Source organism: Saccostrea cucullata, unplaced genomic scaffold (genome assembly GCF_032062105.1).
Source record: "Saccostrea cucullata isolate Sc308-1 unplaced genomic scaffold, CSIRO_AGI_Scuc_v1 ctg3494, whole genome shotgun sequence".
In the NCBI taxonomy this organism is placed as follows: Eukaryota; Metazoa; Mollusca; class Bivalvia; order Ostreida; family Ostreidae; genus Saccostrea; species Saccostrea cuccullata.
In genome coordinates this window covers 19,682-42,500 of record NW_026932942.1, presented here as the reverse complement: position 1 = coordinate 42,500, position 22,819 = coordinate 19,682, and the positions used below count along the sequence as shown (strand labels likewise).

Here is a 22,819-nt window from a genome sequence, read left to right as displayed (position 1 = left end):
TATTTTATCGTAGTCGTAGGACTTTTTTTGAAAGAAGGATATGGAGATAACAAACAGTATTCAATCTCAAAGTCCATAAAACAATACAAAATAAGAGCAGAGCAAACACGGACCCCCGAAACATCAGAGGTGGGATCAGGTGACCTGGAGGAATGAGCATCCCCTGCCGACCGGTCACACCCGCCGTGTGCTTCTTGTCATGATCAAAAGGACCAGTGAACCGTGGTTCCATGGTTATGACTTCTTCACAGGTTTCTACATTTGATCATAATAAGGATTTTTTTAAAGAATGATCAAAGTTCGTTATCTTCACCTTTCTCATCATAGAAGAAATGAGAATTAAAATCCTCCATAAAGTGGTATCATCCCTCGAGAGATTTTAATGCAATCTCTCGAGTATTGAATAAGTTGTGAAACATGGACTCATTAGGAGATCAGTGGATTGAAACTACATGAGTTCATTTTATTTGATAAATATGTAATTCTAATTTTTTCAAAACTTCTTTGGGAGATATTGAGAATTCAGAGTAGAATTTACACAACTTCCCAAATACGCTAAACAACATATACTAGTATTGTTCGACTTTTCTTAAGAACCCAAACATTTGAAATAATAAAAAGATGCGACATTCCTACGATTAATTAAATTTAGGCTTTACGGCATCATTAACAGTTTCTTTAAAAAAAAAAATAAATAAATGGAACTCTTCAAGACAGTTTTTTTTTACCATGACAGTGGTCGTTTGGAAAAAAGCTGTGTTCAAACATTCTTATTACACACACTTGTAATACGATAGCGGGTTATTATTATTTTTTTGTTACAAAATTAAGACTCAACAATTCTACTTGTCAGAATTAGAATAGAGTTTTCTGTGTTATGGTGTTTTTGTTGTTGTTGTTATTCTATTGATATGGAATTCAAATCAATATTTATGTAAAAACGTAGTAAACGTAGTATTTGTGCAAATGGTGTTAAATATTAATCCAACAAGGCAAAGCTTTAGTTAAAGGTTCAAAATCTTCCGCGAAGATCGCCTCTAAAAATACCATTAAAATATCTCAAAAATTTCCTGGTCTGTGAAGTGGTAAGATTCGATTTTTTCTAAGTGGGCAGTGATTTGGTGGTGTAGTGCTGTTAATTCATCACTACGGTGGCTGGTATAGGACATGGTATGAGAATTTTTTTTATTAATTCGTGGCCACGAAATAAAAATTCGTGGGAACGAAATAAAATTCGTGGCCACGAAATAAAAATTATGTGTGACAGATTTAATTGAATTTCACTGATCAGAGGTGGATCCAAGAATTTCTTCCCAAGGTGGGGAGGGATCACGTACTCAAAAACATTTCATATCCAGAAATTTCTTAACAAGCAATGAAAACGTTAACTCATTTCTCAAACGTGAAAAACCAATTTCGTGGTGGCAGTAGTTGGGAGGGGGGGGGTGAGGGGGATGGGTTGATGGGGGTGTAGCATTGACTTTTAAAGCTTCAGACCTATGACATTCGAAGTAGTACGCGTTTTCCAGATGGGGCTGCGTTTTCTAAATGGATAGGGGTAAAGTCACTTTTACTTCGATTGGTATATATACGTCCATTTAAAAATATCTCTGCCAGGGGTGATGTCGGACATTGATATGCCATATCTTTCTTTTTAGTTGCCCGCGTGACGCAGAGTAGAGCGTCTGCTCACACTCGCGAAGCAAGGAGCAGGTTCAAATCCCTCTGTTGGACGTATAAAACTGGTCCTTCGGATGAGACCGTAGTAGGTGCTGGCACAAAAAGATCCCCCCACCGCCCAAATGAATCAATTTACTTTTTAACTTAAGTTAAATTTGCAGCTCTCCACCAGCAAGTAATGGCGTCTCCATATGAGTGAAAAATTCTCGAGAAGGATGTTAAACAATATAATAATGCTATAAATCAATCAGTCAATCAATAAATCTTTTTTTTTTATACATGCATGATTTGCATTTATAGCCATGCTATTTTACAAGAATCAATGTTATCATTATAATCTACACTTTAAAAAATGTGAAATTTGCGTTTAATATGCTAAATCACTAACTGTTAACATCTTTATAATAATTAAAAGTGTTCGAAAGAAAAAAAAAAAAACAAAACAAAAACAAAACAAGAACAGTATTACATTAAAACATCTACTTAGAACATTAAGTGCACACCCAAGTTGAAGAAATACTACACACTGTCTATGGAACAGTCGACACTTAACTTAATGATATCCTAATAAACTCCATATGCAAATGATAATGCTTTATTGTTAAATAAATAAAGGAAGTTGAGGATACAAAAAATTGAAGTCATCATGTTCATCATATGCTTTCATACGGTAATCATAAAGGTATTCTTCTAGTAAAGGTTTCTTTTACTACTTCAAATGAATGTATCGAATCAATGTAAGAATAAAATTAATGGAGAAAACATCAACGATCTGAATAAATGTTTAATTTAGGGCCACAGAAAGAGACCTTCACAGCTGTAAAGTTTGTACATGCAGCAGCCGTTCTTATCTGAATGAAATCTAACATGATATTTTTATGCCCCGTCATGAATATGGCCGGGGCATATAGTGTTTGTCATGTCCGTCTTCCGTCCTTCCGTTTGTCCTTCTGTCACACTTTGCGTTTAGCTCTGTTCAAAGCTAAGTTTCAAAGAAACTATCCAAGATATTTTCGTCAAACTTCATATGTTGATAGATATTGATAGCAGCTATGCAACTGCATCAACACTTTTGACCTTGACCTTTCCTTTGACCTGACCTCACTTTTCTTAAATAAATGTTTTGCTCAGTCTTAAACATACCATTTAAGATGGTGTTATCAAACTTCACACGTTGATAAATACAGATGAGAACTATTCAACTACATGAACGTTTTTGACCTTGACCTTTCCTTTGACCTTTGAACTCACTTATCTTAAATAAGCGTTCAGCTTAGTTTTAAAGATACCATTCAAGATATTTTTATCAACCTTAACCTGCTGTTACATTTTGATGAGAGCAATTCAACTGCATCAATATTTTTTACCATGACCTTTCCTTTGACCTTTGACCTCACTTTTCCTAAATCATTGTCAAACTTCATATGCTGATGTAAGCAATTCAACTGCATCAACAATTTTGACCTTGACCTTTTATTTGACCTTTGACCTTACTCGAATTGTGTTTAAGTCAGTTCTAGTTAAAGACGTCATTTCTAGATATTTTTATCAAACTTCATATGTTAATGCATTTTGATGAGAGATATGCAACTGCATCAACATTTCTGACCTTGACCTCTCCTTTGACCTTGACCTCACTTTTCACAAATCAGTGTCAAACTTCATATGCTAATACAATTTGATGTAGGCAATTCAACTGCTTCAACAATTTTGACCTTGACATTTTTTACCTTGACCTCACTTTTATCAAATTGTGTTTAAGTCTGTTTTAATTAAAGACATCATTTCTAGATACTTTTTTTTTTTTATCAAACTTCATATGTTGATACATATTTGATGAGAGATGTGCAACTGCATTAACATTTTTTACCTAAATCTTTCCTTTGATATTGACCTCAATTTTCCTAAATTAGTGTCAAACGTCATAAGCTGATAGATATTGAGGTAAGCATTTCAAGTGTATCATTTTTACCTTGACCTTTCATTTGACCATGACCTCACTTATATTCATTTGTGTTAAAGTCAATTTGAAGAAACCATTTATGATATTTTTTTTAACTTCATATGGTGAAACATACTGATGAGAGCTATTCAACTGCATCAACAGTTTTTGACCTTGGCATTTCCTTTGACCCTGTACTAATTCAAGTGCACCACTATTCAAGATATTCTGATCAAATTTTTTAAACATACTACTTTTCATGTTGCTTTACTAATATTGCCTTGGGGGCCATTCATGTCCTATGGACATATTTCTTGTTTTACATATATATTTGAGTTTCCTTTCAGATGATTTTTGCCTTGTGTTTATATGGTATATTGTCATGTTTTGTTAGTTAAAGATGAAAAATTCCAAAGCATTTTTATGTTTCTTTTCTCAACAATAAATAAAATAAATTCATATATTCGAAAATGAATACAAATATAGGACATTCTTTTCAAAATGTTGTTTGCGACAGAAATATGTTGCAAAATTATAGATTTAAAAGTTACACTACATGTACATTTGAAGAGAGATGGACAGGATGGACCTTAAATGCAATTATCAAAAAAGGTTCGCCCTCTGTATTTCAGATATCTTTATGTCAAAGAGGGAAATTTTGGGACAGGGTTTATTTTCGAAGCTTAAAATACTAGAGAAAGACAGGACAGACCTTAAAACGCAGTTATCAGAAAAGTTCCTCCCACTGTATTTCAGATATATATATTTCTGTTATAAAACCCTTCTGCTCAAATTATGTGATCAAGTGTGCCACTATGGAAACGTGGAACTCGGTTGTGGTCAGGAAACTCGGAGTGAAGTCCCGTAGTCGATCTCTTGTGCACATGTGGCAAGACTCCGGCAACTTCTGCATCTGTATTCATCTCTAGCCGTCTTGACAACGTCTTGCCACTAGGTCAAGGTGAATTCAGACCCTGCTTCACTTAAATCAAAGTCTCAGCGCAAGTCATATCTCATCTCGTGACACCCTTAAGTCCTGTGGCGATTGGCAAATGACGAAAACAAGAGGTGTGGATACACTGGAAGGTGCAGTTGTGACCTTACGCACAGATGGCTCAAGACACTGGACTTTAGCTCTTTAATCGAGACAGCAGAGGCACCTGGCAACATCTTGAGTGACTGAGCAACCATCTTAAGGAATTCACTGCTCACCCCCTTAGCCTGGGAAGGGACTAGAAAAGATGCCCTAAACATTGCCTGTCTCAATCTTACCTGGTATTTTACCAGCACTGGCAGGGATCCCCACCATGCGGTCGAAATGCAAGAAATACAAAAAATATCAAACATACGAATACAGTTGTAGCATGGAACGTTCGAACGCTATTGGACGAATGCGACTCAAATAGACCAATAAGAAAAACAGCTCTTGTGGCAAAGGAGTTATGAAGATACAATGCGGACTTTGCTTCTCTAAGTGAAACTCGTCTTGCTGAAGAAGGACAACCGAAGGAGCCAAAAGCCGGATACACATTCTTTTGCAGTGGGCGTGGGAGAGATGAACGCCGTGAGTCAGGTGTAGGCTTTGCCATTAAAAACGATCTAATAAGTACGCTGAATAGTTTAACAAAATGGAAAAACGATCGCCTTATGACGCTTGCTCTGAAATTAAAGGGCGAGAAAGTGCCACAATTGTCAGTTGCTATGCGCCAACCATGACAAATCCTGATGATATCAAGGACAAGTTCCTTGACAGTATCATATCCTCCACATCCAGACAAGACAAACTTGTGGTTCTTGGCGACTTCAATGCCAGGGTTGGATCAGATGCAGAATCCTGGGTGACGTCATTGGAAAGCACGGCGTTGATTCATGTAACAGCAATAGTCTGCTTCTCCTCAATTGTGTACCCAACACAGCCTCAGTATCAAGATACCCTCTTCAAGATGCCAACAAGAAACAAAAACACCTGGATGCATCCTCGCTCAAAACACTGGCACCTCATTGACTATGCAATCGTTAAAACAGGAGACAGAAATGACGTGCAAGTAACAAAGTCGATGTATGGTGCAGACTGCTGGAAACCGCCGCCTTATCATATGTAGATTCAGTTTCCATATTCAACCACCTAGGCGACCACAAGAAAGGAAACTACCCAAGAGACTAAACACTTGGAAATTGCACAATGATGATATCAAGCAGCAAGTCGAAGACCTTTGGACAAAAAACGGGTTTTTGCCTTTGTATTTTTGGCAACATTGAGCAGAATTTAGGAACACTGTACACTCTGTATGTGTCACAACTAGGCCCTCAAGGGGGGACCTACTTAAAAAACTCTGTATAAATTTTTAAAACTTTGACATTTTTTTCCCCTTACCACTTGCTCTTAATTTTTATGTTTTAAAAAACAATACCTTTATTCATTTTTACACAGGAGCACGTGCAAAAATTTTAAAATGCTAAAAATAGATTACTTACTTACTTACTTAGTCCTCTTGGCTTGGAGCACATAAGGCCTGCACCGAGGACCTCCACCCGTCGTCTGCTGCCATTGTCGGGACAGTGCCCCAAGTCCACCCTTGATCGTTCATTTCCTTTTCAAAGATCGTCGCCATGTCTCCTTTGGTCGCCCTCTGTTTCTCTTTCCTGGTGGATTTCCATCTTAGGGCCACCCTTGGTATCTCTGAGGTTTCATCCCACCACAGGGCCCAAAAAATCCATTTCCAGGTCTTTTTTTTAATCTGGTCAGATATAGCAGCTGTGCATGTTCTTCATACAGCTTCTCGTTGGTGATCTTGTTTGGCCAAAAATATCTTAAATATTTACGGAGACATCTAGTTTGAAAGGTATCCATTTTTTCCGAATGTTCTTTGTCACCTTCCATGACTCAGATCCATAGAGGAGGACTCCGATGACATTTGTTTTAAATATCCTTAGTTTGGTTTTGGATCTGATAATTGAGGTTTTCCCAAAGTTTGTTCCGTAGGTTGGCAAAGATGGCACGGGGCTTTTAAATTCTATTATCTACGTCCATGGGGGAAATTTCCATTGGCTGTGATCTTACTGCCAAGGTATGTAAAATTGTCTACTTCTTCTATTCTTTTGTTGTTTGCTGTGACTTCTTTATCTATTTTTGGGTTTTACCCTCATTAACTTTGTTTTGTTTACATTTATTTTAAATTTCCAATTTGGTTCCCCAATACTTGACCATTTTCATAAATTTTACTTTAAATATCTTTGTAACGCTGTGATAGTAAAGCGATATCTCTGCAAAGTCAAGATCTTCTAGTGACTGTTGAAATGTCCAGGTTTTCCTGCCCGGTCAAACTGGGGTGTTTTTAATAACCCAGTCTATGAGAAATTTAAACAGCAAGGGGAAAAGAACACCCCGTCGCCCCCCGGGTTTTGGGGATTGGGAAGCTGTCTGTTAGTTCAGTTCCGCAGATGACCTTTGCCGGGAACCCTTGTATAGCATCTGAATGATGGATATGATCTTATTAGGGATCCCGGGAATTTTTTAGGATCATCCATAAAGCAGGACGGGAACTGTCAAATGTTTTGGCAAAGTCAAGGGAAGTTGGCATACAACGTAGCATTCCATTCATTGCTTTGTTCTAAAATTTGCCTCAAGGAAAATATCTGGTCTGTGAAATTATTTTCCTTTTCTAAACCCAAAGCCTCTTTACGAAGGAAATGGGTCCACCACTGAGGCCATTCTATTTAAGATGACTCTGCTTAAGACTTTGCTGGTAACTGACAACAACATAATCCCTCTCCAATTATTTGTTTGGAAAATAACCTTTTTTTGGGGCAGCTTTACAAATGAAACCAACCTTCCAATCATCTGGTGCTGTTTCCTTCTTTTCCCAAATAGTTTGCAGGATATCTGGGGGAAAAGTTTTTGGGTGTTATTATTTCCCTTTCAGCTTTTAACATTTCTGCATGTACTTGATCACCCCTGGGGCTTTCCCATTCTTGAGAAGTTTGATGGCATGTTTTACTTCCTCAATTGTTGGTGTGTTGGTATCGATGTCCAAAGTGTCCATACTTTCAAAAATTTCAGCCATTTTTCTTTGATGGACATTCCTGGTTTAATACCCTTTCAAAATGCTCTTTCCAACAGGTAAGCTCTTCTTCTATACTTGAGGCCAATACTCCATCTTTTTTTCCCGCACTGGTGTATCTGTTTTTAAAACCACCACTAGAGTTTTTGTAATTTGGTATAATGTCCCCATGTCTTTTTTTAGAGGCGGGGTTTTCTGGTTTCCGCAACTTGTCAATGTAATCCTTCTTGTCCTTTGTACTTTTCTTAACTTCCTTGTCTTGTATTGTGTATGTTTCTTTTAGTTATCTTTTAACCTAGCTGACTTGGCTGTTAATATTTTTTTTTTGTTTTGCATCTTAGTTCCACCATTTCCCAGGTCCTAGATGATATTCTTTCTTCCTTTTTCTTCTTTTTCAACCCCAGTGTTTTCTTTTCTGCTTCCACAAATGTGGTGTTAAATTGTTCAATACTGAGTTCTTGTTCATCTTTTAGGACGGTAAATCGGTTTTAACCTCCAGCTGAAATGATTTCATGAGTGCATGACCATTGAGTTTGCTCACATCTACTTGAGGTGACCGTTGTTCCCCTTTCTTTATCTTTCTCAATTTCAATTTTCAGCTTTACTAGGACAAGAGTGTGGTCACTTCCTACATCAGCCCCCCCTCAAATGCTCTTACATCCTGCAGTGTACCTTTTCCACCTTTTATTAATCAGAAACATGGTCAATTTGGTTCTGTTTTCCTTTTGGTGAAGTCCATGTTAGTTTATGGATGTTCTTGTGCTGGAAGATGGTGCCTCCAATAACTAACTTATTTTCTATGCAGAAATCTACTAGTCTACTACCATTGTTGTTAATCACACCACATCCATGTTTTCCCATAATGGATTTTTTTCCCTTTTGTTGTTGGTACCAATTTTCGCATTCAGATCACCAAGTATGATGAGTACATCGTGAATGGTGTTTCCTCCACAGCTCTCTGCAGTTCGTCATAGAAAGAATCCTTTTCTTCTTCTTCTTTGTCTTCTGTTGGCGAGTAGCAGACTACGACCGTCAGTTTAGCATATTTTGAATGGAATCTTGCAGAAAGAAGTCTGTCATTGTATGGTTTTCCCAACCTAACATGCACTTTCCTAGTTTCCTACTGAGTATTAAGCCTACTCCACTGCTGTGCTGTTCGTCGTTTTTTTCCTGATAATTGATGACCAGTGGCAAGATTGCTTTTTTCCCTTTTATCTGGTTTCACATATACCTAGCATTTGGATGTTATACCTTTCTATTTTTTTAAAACTTGGGCCAATTTTCCTGTCTGGTAGAGGGGGGGACATTCCAGAACCAACTCTACATACTTCTTTAGGGTAAAGGGATTTCACTATCTGGGTGTCAGCTTCCTGCTGGGTTTGACTGCCATCCTTCATGTGTTCAGTTACCTGAATATTTTCCCAACCTTTCCCCTGGTACAATTATCCTGGGTTTTTTGGTTTTGTAGCTGCTGATTTTTTATATGTCAGGGTTGCTCCCCCTTGAGAAAAACCCCCGGGGACTGGAGGACCAGTGGTTTTCTGTAAAGGGTTTTCCTTCCCTTAGGTCACAAGTTCCAGTTATTTCAAGGCGCCGGAGACTCGCCTTTCGCCACTGCCACTCAGCTACCTAAGCATTTCCAGGGCCACCAAATCGTTAAAACAGGAGACAGAAATGACGTGCAAGTAACAAAGTCAATGTATGGTGCAGACTGCTGGACAGACCGCCGCCTTATCATATGTAGATTCAGTTTCCATATTCAACCACCTAGGCGACCACAAGGAAGGAAACTACCCAAGAGACTAAACACTTGGAAATTCACTATATATCAAGCAGCAAGTCGAAGCCCTTTTGGACGAAAAACTTGGGTCTTTGCCTTTGTACTTTGGCAACATTGAGCAGAATTTAGGAACACTGTACACTCTGTATGTGTCGACACACTAGGCCCCAAGGGGGGACCTACGTCCAAAAGTCTCTGTATAAATTTTTAAAACTTTGACATTTCTTTCCTGACCACTTGCTTTTAAATTTTTTTATGTATTAAAAACAATACCTTTATATGCTTATTTTTACACAGGAGCACGTGCAAAAATAGTGTAAAATGCTAAAAATAGATTATGTTCAACATTATTGTTCTACTTCAAATATGCGCTAAAAAGAACCAAAAATGTCAAATCACATTCGATATCAACAGGTATTTAATTTATATGACTTATATCTTTAAAATGAAGGCAAATTCAATGTAATTTATCTGGCATGAAAAATTATAAAGGACGCAATGTAAGTTTTCCCCTTTGTTTTTCTTGTCGTATTTTTTTTTTACGATTCCGACATGCATAACAGGTAATATCTTTAAAATCTTTGTGAGAAAATGTGGTAATTCATATTGTTTGACAGAACTTATTCATCTCTTTATTTTGACAAAGAAAAAAGTATACCTTTATGATAAAATGAACGAGAAATATGAGTTTTCTTTTATTTTCGTACTCTTGTGTCATAAATATTGACCTTTCTGCACTAAAAAAGGTAAATAAGCACTGAAAACATCTGAATATAAAACTATTTTGCCCAAAAACAATTATTTTGTTTTGATTAGAAACAATTTAAACAGGTTAATTCTTTTCTTTTTCATTCTAATCATTCTGCCCCCCCCCATTTCTTCGTAAAAAACTAAAATTATTTTATACAATAAAAAACTACATGTACTATAAATCAATATGCAAATATAAGTACAAGTAATTTTTTAATTTTTTTCTGAGTTTTTCCAAAAAAACAATTAATGGTAAATTTAAAAATAAACATATTTCTTAAGCCGCTTTCTTTGCTTAATTTTTTGCACTTGTATATCAGCATATCATCGAAGTATTTCTTCACAACTGAAATTGCTATGAATTATCAACCTAAGGAAGAGAATTCTAAAATTTAAAAAACTCCATAAAACAAATAAAACTGTTATTAATTATGAATAAATTTTCTTTTTGGGAAATTTCGTACGTTATTGATTAATAACAATGTTATGCCCAGTATATTACAGTTGCAAAAGTGAACAGGTAAAAAACAAACGTCGCTATTGTGACGTCACATACCGCTGCTTTGACGTAGAACGACATAGGCCCCCCAAAAACGTACAACACACTGGGGGAGATAACTCTTGCGATTTCAATTGAAGTTTTACGTGAGGTCAAATTTAACGTCAAAAATAAAGCGTCAAAACGACGAGTAAAACGATCCCGATGTATATCAATCATGAAAGAAAATTCGAATAGGGGCTTAGCTGTGTACCATAAGTGTACCATACTCAATCAATAAGTATTTTTTTAATTAACCCGATTAAACTCCGTAAAAAGCAAGACATGAATACCATCCCTTAATGTTTATTTCATTTCATTTCATATACAATAAATTGTATTTTTTATCAAAGCGCAGCATTTTTTTTTTATTCTGAAAATTTTATTTTACATTGCAAATTCTCATTATGTACAATTGGCTATATAACATTCCGAATAATGACCTTCATTACAATTTGTGCATACACGATATAAATACATGTATTGTTTTTCTTCTTTAATTAAATAAAACAACAATAAATAAACAAAAAACTTTTTTACAATGTAAAATCAATGTTGTTCTCAGACCCTTACTGATAAAAGAGGAACAACTCTGAAAATGTAGGAGATGTTTATTTTCCTCCCTTTATTCACGGTTTTCCACAGAATCAGATACATTTACAGCAAGACCTGATAAATCCGAGAATTGAATACTAATAGACCTCACACAATGTAAGTATAGAATTGAAAAGAATTGTTCACTTGTACTGAAATTAACTTCATTTATGAATATCCTATTGCAGCAAATCGTAACTTTGACTTTATGTCAGCAATGTCGGTTCGCATTTCCTCAAATCAAAACAAAACGTAGCCTATAAGAATTTTAAAAAATATCAATGTGCGATTTGATATAAATTAAAATAGATGAAGAGTTTAATGTTTGATATTTTGAAGTTAATGTGGACGAATACGGAATTTTCATTTTAACTTAAGAAGCGGTGACATTGAAAGAAATGCGTACAATATCATTAAGGGTGTATGTACATCTAATGCAAATGTCGATGTATCCCCACGGCCACATACTGTCTAGTTTGAAATAATCAACACGAAAGAAACTACAATTATTCCATTTATATCACAGGTGAGTTGAACATACATCAATTTTTTAATGAATAAAATTAAAGAAATAAAATTAAAAATCAACATATTCAAGTTCAACAAAACTTGAATTCGTATCCAGGTTTCATGTGATATGGAGTGCATAACGCATACATATATGGACTACACACTAAAATCCTTCAGTAATTTTTTCCTGATACATATAAAAAGAGTAGTCAATATTTATTCTGCATTCATGAATTTAAAAACTAATGCGTACCTCCTGGATTCTTGACGAAATACCAGTATATTTGCACTGTAAAGGACGTTTCGTCAAACGCTAATGGTCTGCGACGCACAAAAGGAAGGGGTGGGGGTGATAGGGGTATTCAAAAATTGCCTAAAAATCTACATTTAAATACGCTTTACAGATGAGAACTTTTAAATTTGTAAGTTAATATATTTTTCAAGCAAAAGCATTATTCTAATTTAATTTTTTTTAAATGTGTGTTTGTAGATTCATATAACAAAGTGATCGACCCCCGTCTGAAAGACGCGCGGGAACGTGATTTATTGAGAAAGGGGAGGGGGTAATTTTCCGCTATTAAATCAAAACTGGTCGTACAAAAATTATACAAAAAAATATGAAGATTATTTTTACTACCAGCTACCTAAAGAAAGTTTTTTACCAAAATTAAACGACAGGTTTTTTCACCAAAAAAAATTGAATTTGAAAAATATGCAATTTTCAAGGCTTAGAAAATTCATAGTTTTTCAGTTTAAGGTCTTTAAAAATTGTTTTGATGATATGTATATCAAAAAGATGTCCATGTTTTTGTGTTAAATGGTGAAAGGAATAAGTCAATGAAATTTGACATTTATATCTAACCTGGTTTTTTCAAAAATCAAGGTTTAAGTAGTTCATTGATTAAAAAATTTCTCTCCTTGTAAACGACTAAAGGGGGGTAACTTTCGGAAGTTCCTGTCCAAAAACCACTCGAACGATTTTGTCCAAAATATGCATTCATGCAGTAGATATAGTCATGTACTAAATATACAAAAATAACGAAAATTAAACGACAGGAATATTTTGGGGTAGGTGTGTTGTACATCCTTAAATGCATGCACATCAGGATTGGTTTGATGAAAACAACAAGGCCATTGAAAACTGCTTGAAGAAAAGAACAGACTTCTGAGGCAAAACATTTCTAATAAGACCCCGGCCAATACAGCTGCTCTTCACCAAATGAAGCAGAGTGTGCAGACTGAACTAAGGCATAAGAAAGACGATTAGCTTAGCCAAAAGGCCGAAGAAACTCAGGGTTATGCTGACATCCACGACTCCAAATGCTTTTATCAAGCCATAAGAATGCTGTATGGACCTCAACCTGCTGGTACAGCACCACTGCTCTCAGTTGATGGAACGAAACTCATTACTGACAAGCATGGTATTCTAGACAGGTGGGCAGAGCATTTCAGCTCGGTCCTAAACAGGCCATCTTCAGTCAGCAACGATGCCATAAATCGTCTACCTCAGATCCCAATCAACACTGCACTTTACGACCCTCCATCTGCCACTGAGTCTCTGAAAGCAATAAAGCAAATGTCAACAGGCAAAGCTCCCGGAGCCGACGCTATTCCAGCCGAGATTTATAAATCTGCCGGACCACTGATGACTCAGAATTTGAGCAAACTTTTCAGGCAATGTGGGAAAATGATGAAAAATTCCAAAGCATTTTTATGTTTCGTTTCTCAACAATAAAAAAAATAAATTCATATATTTGAAAATGAATACAAATATAGGACATTCTTTTCAAAATGTTGTTTGCGACAGAAATATGTTGCAAAATTATAGATTTAAAAGTTACACTACATATACATTTGAAGAGAGATGGACAGGATGGACCTTAAATGCAATTATCAAAAAAGGTTCGCCCTCTGTATTTCAGATATCTTTATGTCAAAGAGGGAAACTTTGGGACAGGGTTTATTTTCGAAGCTTAAAATACTAGAGAAAGACAGGACAGACCTTAAAACGCAGTTATCAGAAAAGTTCCTCCCACTGTATTTCAGATATATATATTTCTGTTATAAAACCCTTCTGCTCAAATTATGTGATCAAGTGTGCCACTATGGAAACGTGGAACTCGGTTGTGGTCAGGAAACTCGGAGTGAAGTCCCGTAGTCGATCTCTTGTGCACATGTGGCAAGACTCCGGCAACTTCTGCATCTGTATTCATCTCTAGCCGTCTTGACAACGTCTTGCCACTAGGTCAAGGTGAATTCAGACCCTGCTTCACTTAAATCAAAGTCTCAGCGCAAGTCATATCTCATCTCGTGACACCCTTAAGTCCTGTGGCGATTGGCAAATGACGAAAACAAGAGGTGTGGATACACTGGAAGGTGCAGTTGTGACCTTACGCACAGATGGCTCAAGACACTGGACGTTAGCTCTTTAATCGAGACAGCAGAGGCACCTGGCAACATCTTGAGTGACTGAGCAACCATCTTAAGGAATTCACTGCTCACCCCCTTAGCCTGGGGAAGGGACTAGAAAAGATGCCCTAAACATTGCCTGTCTCAATCTACCTGGGTCATTTTACCAGCGACTGGCAGGGATCCCCCCACCATGCGGTCGAAATGCAAGAAATACAAAAAATATCAAACATACGAATACAGTTGTAGCATGGAACGTTCGAACGCTATTGGACGAATGCGACTCAAATAGACCAATAAGAAAAACAGCTCTTGTGGCAAAGGAGTTATGAAGATACAATGCGGACTTTGCTTCTCTAAGTGAAACTCGTCTTGCTGAAGAAGGACAACCGAAGGAGCCAAAAGCCGGATACACATTCTTTTGTAGTGGGCGTGGGGAGAGATGAACGCCGTGAGTCAGGTGTAGGCTTTGCCATTAAAAACGATCTAATAAGTACGCTGAATAGTTTAACAAAATGGAAAAACGATCGCCTTATGACGCTTGCTCTGAAATTAAAGGGCGAGAAAGTGCCACAATTGTCAGTTGCTATGCGCCAACCATGACAAATCCTGATGATATCAAGGACAAGTTCCTTGACAGTATCATATCCTCCACATCCAGACAAGACAAACTTGTGGTTCTTGGCCGACTTCAATGCCAGGGTTGGATCAGATGCAGAATCCTGGGTGACGTCACTGGAAAGCACGGCGTTGATTCATGTAACAGCAATAGTCTGCTTCTCCTCAGATTGTGTACCCAACACAGCCTCAGTATCAAGATACCCTCTTCAAGATGCCAACAAGAAACAAAAACACCTGGATGCATCCTCGCTCAAAACACTGGCACCTCATTGACTATGCAATCGTTAAAACAGGAGACAGAAATGACGTGCAAGTAACAAAGTCGATGTATGGTGCAGACTGCTGGACAGACCGCCGCCTTATCATATGTAGATTCAGTTTCCATATTCAACCACCTAGGCGACCACAAGGAAGGAAACTACCCAAGAGACTAAACACTTGGAAATTGCACAATGATGATATCAAGCAGCAAGTCGAAGACCTTTGGACGAAAAACTTGGGTCTTTGCCTTTGTACTTTGGCAACATTGAGCAGAATTTAGGAACACTGTACACTCTGTATGTGTCGACACACTAGGTCCTCAAGGGGGGACCTACGTCCGAAAAGTCTCTGTATAAATTTTTAAAACTTTGACATTTCTTTCCTGACCACTTGCTCTTAATTTTTATGTATTAAAAACAATACCTTTATATGCTTATTTTTACACAGGAGCACGTGCAAAAATAGTGTAAAATGCTAAAAATAGATTATGTTCAACATTATTGTTCTACTTCAAATATGCGCTAAAAAGAACCAAAAATGTCAAATCACATTCGATATCAACAGGTATTTAATTTATATGACTTATATCTTTAAAATGAAGGCAAATTCAATGTAATTTATCTCGCATGAAAAATTATAAAGGAGCGCAATGTATGTATCACCCCGTTTTTCTTGTCGTATTTTTTTTTTTACAATTCCGACATGCATAACAGGTAATATCTTTAAAAGTCTTTGTGTGAAAATGTGGTAATTCATATTGTTTGAAAGAACTTATTCATCTCTTTATTTTGACAAAGAAAAAAGTATACCTTTATGATAAAATAAACCAGAAATATGACGTTTTCTTTTATTTTCTTCCTCTTTTGTCATAAATATTGACCTATCTGCACTAATAAAAAGGTCAGTAAACACTGTTAAACATCTGAATATAAAACTATTTTGCGAAAAAAGAATATTTTGTTTTGATTAGAAACAATTTAAACATATTAATTCTTTTCTTCTTCATTCTAATCATTCTGCCCCCCCCCCCCCCATTTCTTCGTCAACAACAACTAGGAATTATTTTATACAATAAAATCTACATGTACTATAAATCAATATGCAAATATAAGTACAAGTACATTTCTTAATTTTTTTCTGAGTTTTATCCAGAAAATACAATTAATGGTAAATTTAAAAATAAACATATTTCTTAAGCCGCTTTCTTTGCTTAATTTTTTGCACTTGTATATCAGCATATCATCGAAGTATTTCTTCACAACTGAAATTGCTATGTATTTTCAACCAAAGGAAGAGAATTCTAATATTAACAAACTTCATAAAACAAATAAAACTGTTATTAATTATGAATAAATTTTCTTTTTGTAAATTTCGTACGTTATTGATTAATAACAATGTTTTGCCTAGTATATTACAGTTGCAAAAGTGAACAGGTAAAAAACAAACGTCGCTATTGTGACGTCACATACCGCTGCTTTGACGTAGAACGACATAGGCCCCCCCTTAAAGACGTACAACACACTGGGGGAGATAACTCTTGCGATTTCAATTGAATGTTTGACGTGAGGTCAAATTTAACGTCAAAAATAAAGCGTCAAAACGACGAGTAAAACGATCCCGATGTATATCAATCATGAAAGAAAATTGGGATACGGGGCTTAGCTGTGTACCATAAGTGTACCATACTCAATCAATAAGTATTTTTTTAATTAACCCGATTAAACTCCGTAAAAAGCAAGACATGAATACCATCCCTTAATGTTTATTTCATTTCATTTCATATACAATAAATTGTATTTTTTATCAAAGCGCAGCATTTTTTTTTTATTCTGAAAATTTTATTTTACATTGCCGAAATTCTCATTATGTACAATTGGCTATATAACATTCCGATTAATGATCTTCATTACAATTTGTGCATACACGATATAAATACATGTATTGTTTTTCTTCTTTAATTAAATAAAACAACAATAAATAAACAAAAAACTTTTTTTACAATGTAAAATCGATGTTGTTCTCAGACCCTTACTGATCAAAGAGGAACAACTCTGAAAATGTAGGAGATGTTTATTTTCCTCCCCTTTATTCACGGTTTTCCACAGAATCAGATACATTTACAGCAAGACCTGATAAATCCGAGAATTGAATACTAATAGACCTCATATACACAATGTAAGTATATAATTGAAAAGAATTGTTCACTTGTACTGAAATTATCTGCATTTATGAATATCCTATTGCAGCAAATCGTAACTTTGACTTTCTGTCAATAATGTCGGTTCGCATTTCTTCGAATCAAAACAAAACGTAGCCTATAAGATTTTTAAAAAATATCAATGTGCGATTTGATATAAATTGAAATAGATGAAGAGTTTAATGTTTGATATTTTGAAGTTAATGTGGACGAATACGGAATTTTCATTTTAACTTAAGAAGCGGTGACATTGAAAGAAATGCGTACAATATCATTAAGGGTGTATGTACATCTAATGCAAATGTCGATGTATCCCCACGGCCACATACTGTCTCGTTTGAAATAATGTCACGAAAGAAACTACAATTATTCCATTTATATCACAGGTGAGTTGATCATACACCATTTTTAATGAATAAAATTAAAGAAATAAAATTAAAAATCAACATATTGAAGTTCAACAAAACTTGAATTCGTATCCAGGTTTCATGTGATATGGATTGCATAACGCATACATATATGGACTAAACACTAAAATCTTTCAGTAATTTTTTCCTGATGCATATAAAAAGAGTAGTCAATATTTATTCTGCATTCATGAATTTAAAAACTAATGCGTACCTCCGGGATTCTTGACGAAATACCAGTATATTTGCACTGTAAAGGACGTTTCGTCAAACGCTAATGGTCTGCGACGCAAAAAGGAAGGGGTGGGGGTGATAGGGGTATTCAAAAATTGCCTAAAAATCTACATTTAAATACGCTTTACAGATGAGAACTTTTAAATTTGTAAGTTAATATATTTTTCAAGCAAAAGCATTATTCTAATTTAATTTTTTTTAAATGTGTGTTTGTAGATTCATATAACAAAGTGATCGACCCCCGTCTGAAAGACGCGCGGGAACGTGACTTATTGAGAAAGGGGAGGGGGTAATTTTCCGCTATTAAATCAAAACTGGTCGTACAAAAATTATACAAAAAAATATGAAGATTATTTTTACTACCAGCTACCTAAAGAAAGTTTTTTACCAAAATTAAACGACAGGTTTTTTTCACCAAAAAAAAATTGAATTTGAAAAATACGCAATTTTCAAGGCTTAGAAAATTCATAGTTTTTCAGTTTAAGGTCTTTAAAAATTGTTTTGATGATATGTATATCAAAAAGATGACTATGTTTTTGTGTTAAATGGTGAAAGGAATAAGTCAATGAAATTTGACATTTATATCTAACCTGGTTTTTTCAAAAATCAAGGTTTAAGTAGTTCATTGATTAAAAAATTTCTCTCCTTGTAAACGACTAAAGGGGGGTAACTTTCGGAAGTTCCTGTCCAAAAACCACTCGAACGATTTTGTCCAAAATATGCATTCATGCAGTAGATATAGTCATGTACTAAATATACAAAAATAACGAAAATTAAACGACAGGAATATTTTGGGGTAGGTGTGTTGTACATCCTTAAATGCATGCACATCAGGATTGGTTTGATGAAAACAAAAGGCCATTGAAAACTGCTTGAAGAAAAGAACAGACTTCTGAGGCAAAACATTTCTAATAAGACCCCGGCCAATACAGCTGCTCTTCACCAAATGAAGCAGAGTGTGCAGACTGAACTAAGGCATAAGAAAGACGATTGGCTTAGCCAAAAGGCCGAAGAAACTCAGGGTTATGCTGACATCCACGACTCCAAATGCTTTTATCAAGCCATAAGAATGCTGTATGGACCTCAACCTGCTGGTACAGCACCACTGCTCTCAGTTGATGGAACGAAACTCATTACTGACAAGCATGGTATTCTAGACAGGTGGGCAGAGCATTTCAGCTCGGTCCTCAACAGGCCATCTTCAGTCAGCAACGATGCCATAAATCGTCTACCTCAGATCCCAATCAACACTGCACTTTACGACCCTCCATCTGCCACTGAGTCTCTGAAAGCAATAAAGCAAATGTCAACAGGCAAAGCTCCCGGAGCCGACGCTATTCCAGCCGAGATTTATAAATCTGCCGGACCACTGATGACTCAGAATTTGAGCAAACTTTTCAGGCAATGTGGGAAAATGAAACCCTACCTCAGGACCTTAAAGATACCTCAATAGTCCACCTCTACAAGTGTAAAGGCGATATAAATTCCTCTAATGACCATAGAGGAATCTCACTCCTCTCCATTGCTGGAAAGATCTTTGCACGTATATTTCAGACTTCTTCGCCATCTTGAAAATGGGCTACCGGAGAGTCAATGTGGGTTCCGTTCAGGCCTTGGAACAGTGGGCATGATTTTTGCTGCCAAACAACTGCAGGAAAAATGCCAGGAACAAAATACCAGCCTATACACAACGTTCGAAGACCTCTCAAAAGCTTTTGATACCGTCAACAGAACTGGTTTATGGCTAATAATAGAGAAATTTGGTTGTCCACCAAGATTCATCAACATGGTGCGTCAATTTCATGATGGCATGCAGGCCCACGTTCTTGATGATGGAAACCAATCTGCTTCTTTTCGAGGTCATAAATGGTGTCAAGCAAGACTGTGTTCTTGTCCCTACGTTGTTCAGCTTGATGTTCACAGCTATGCTGACAGATGCTTTCTCGGAAAATGATCCAGGCATTGACATCAAATACCCCACGGATGGGGGAGTCTTCAATCTGCAACGTCTGAGAGCGAAAACTAAGGTCCATAGTGAAAGGCTGAGAGACTTCTTATTTGCAGACGATTGCGCCCTAAATGCATCAACAGAGGTTGACATGCAAACAAACCTGAACAGGTTTTCGGATGCTTGTGACAACTTTGGATTGACAATTAGTACTAAGAAAACTGAAGTCATGTTCCAACCGGCACCAAACCTCTCTTATACTGAGCCTAACATCAAATCTGAGTGCCTCAAACCTGTGGAAAAGTTTACATATCTTGGTTGCACAGTATCCAGAAATGTCCATATTGACGATGAAGTTAACTCACGCATAGCTTAAGCACGTTCTGCCTTTGGTTGCCTAAACAAAGCAGTATGGGACCGACGAGGCATTACCACAACAACAAATTAAAGCTTAGTGTGTACAGAGCAGTTGTACTGACAACCCCATTTTATGCGTGTGAAACCTGGGTCCGCCGTCATAAAACTTTGAGAATTTTCAAAACAATTCTCAACTCAAGTCTTGAGAATTACTCACCTGAGAATTTTAGAATAAAAGAGTGTTTAAGGAATTTTATTTTTTTCAACTTTTTTATGACAGCCGCTGGGTCTGAGAATTTAGGATTTGAGAAAATTCTCAGACATGAGAGCATTCTTAGACTTTGGTATGTTTTTTTAACGGCAGACCCTGGACGGTGTACCAGAGACACACTAAGAAACTTAATCATTTCCTCACAGTTTGTCTCCGGAAAATATTGGGAATTGAATAGCAAGACACGATCCCAGACACAGAGGTTCTAAACCAGGCGAATATGTACAGCGTATTCAATACCATGTACGGTCAAATCAACTCCATTGGGATGGACCAAGATGTTCGTAGAATGGACGACTCGCGCATCCCGAAGCAGCTCCTATACGGCGAGTTAGTAAATGGTACACGTTCCAGGGGTAGACAGAAAAAAGATACAAAGATTCATTTAAAATGTCCTTGAGGCTGTTCCATATAGAACCTACAAAATGGGAAAACCTAGCACTCGATCGCAGTGTCTGGCGCTCAAGCATGATGATAGGGGCAAACGAGTACCAAAAAGAGAAGAAGCACCTGGTAAAACCGCAAAAACGCACAAAGCGTAAAGAGAGAGCAGCCACTGTTGACACTCCACTAGGACCTTCATGCCCAGTTTGTGGAAGGACGTTCTATGCGAACATTGAACTCATCGGCCATCTATGCATTCACAACAAAATGTAACAGACGAGATGTTATTATGGTCATCTTCGACAACGGTTAACGAACTATCATGCTATAAAAGGAAATTTTGGACAGGGTTTATTTTCGTAGCTTGAAAACTAGAGAAAAAGACAGGTTGAACCTTAAAACGCAGTTATCAGAAAAGTTCTACCCTCTGTATTTCAGATATCGTTATGTCATACATTGAAAATTTTGGAAAGGGTTTATTTTCTTAGCTTAAAAATTATAGAAAGAGACAGGGCGGACCTTAAAAGACAGTTATCAGAAAAGGTCCGCCCTCTGTATTTCAGATATCTTCATGTCATAATGTGAAATTTTTGGACAGGGTTTATTTTCTTAGCTTAAAAAAATCGAGAAAGAGACAGGACGGACCTTAGAACGTAGTTATCCAAAAAGGTCCGTCCTCTGTATTTCAGATACTAGTATCTTTATGACAAATTTGCCGGCAGACAGGGCGGACCTTAAAACACAGTTATCAAAAAAGGTTCGCCCTCTGTATTTCAGATATCTTCATGTCATAATGGGAAATTTTTGACAGAGTTTATTTTCGTAGCTTTAAAAACTAGAAAAAGAGAAAGGGCGGACCTTAAATCACAGTTTCAACCCTTTGTATTTCAGATATCGTTATGTTATTACAGGAAATTTGTAACAGGGCTTATTTTCGTAGCTTAAAAACTACATGTAAAGAAAGGGACAGGGTGGACCTTAAAATGCAGTTATCAGAAAAGTTCCGCCCTCGGTATTTCAGATATCTTTATGTCAAAAATGGATATTTTGGGACAGGGTTTATTTTCGTAGCTTAACAAACAACAGAAAGAAACAGGGCGGACCTAAAACACAATTATCAAAAAAAGTCCACCCTCTGTATTTCAGATATCTTTATGTCATAAAGGGAAATTTTTGGACATAGTTTATTTTCGTAGATTAAAAAAAACTAAAGAGAAAGGGCGGACCTAAAACACAGAGAAATTTTTGGACAGGGGTTATTTTCGTAGCTTAAAAACTAGATAAAGGGACAGGGCGGACCTTAAAACACAGTTATCAGAAAAGGTCCGCCCTCTGTATTTCAGATATATCTTCATGTCAAAACGTCATTAGGGTTCATTTGGGTCTGTTGATTATGCATTGTATATCATATCGTTTGTTAAGTTTTTATGGTCATTGAAATTAAAATAATTGTGTGTTTTCTCATTATGGTAATTTTTGCCCTTTACGCTGCCCATAAAACAGGCGGTAAAGGTAAATGTATGTACATTTATATTTTTTGATATTTTTAAATGATAATGTTGATATAAATGTATTTAAGCGACAAAATAAGCAAATCCCATCTTCCCGACAGGAAACTCGATCCAATTAATCTGTACATTTCTGTATATTACCGAGTATGTATTAATTTCTTGCTGTTTACTGTCTATTGGAGTAAATACTAGCTATTAATACGACTTTTTATTACATTTTTACCCGTGAAATACTGTAATTTATTCATCGAATAAAAATGATATCCTGTCACAGAAGGACGAATATCAGAAGTGGGGAAAACTCTCGATTTCCGTTCCCATAATTAATAAAGATAGCTGTAAAAAAAAAAATCTTCCTTGACCT

General features: G+C 36.3%; 1 protein-coding gene across 1 annotated transcript; it reads left to right on the top strand.

Moving 5' to 3' along the window:
• The first annotated feature begins 18,930 nt into the window (after positions 1–18,930).
• On the top strand, positions 18,931–19,437 carry LOC134236597 (uncharacterized). The gene has a single exon (XM_062718772.1). It carries the CDS (start codon positions 18,931–18,933, stop codon positions 19,435–19,437), a length of 507 nt encoding a protein of 168 aa, XP_062574756.1.
• The last annotated feature ends 3,382 nt before the right edge of the window (positions 19,438–22,819 follow it).

Bases quoted from the DNA above. Each gene is read 5' to 3' on its own strand.
- LOC134236597 (XM_062718772.1), top strand. From the start codon at position 18,931: ATGAAGCAGAGTGTGCAGACTGAACTAAGGCATAAGAAAGACGATTGG.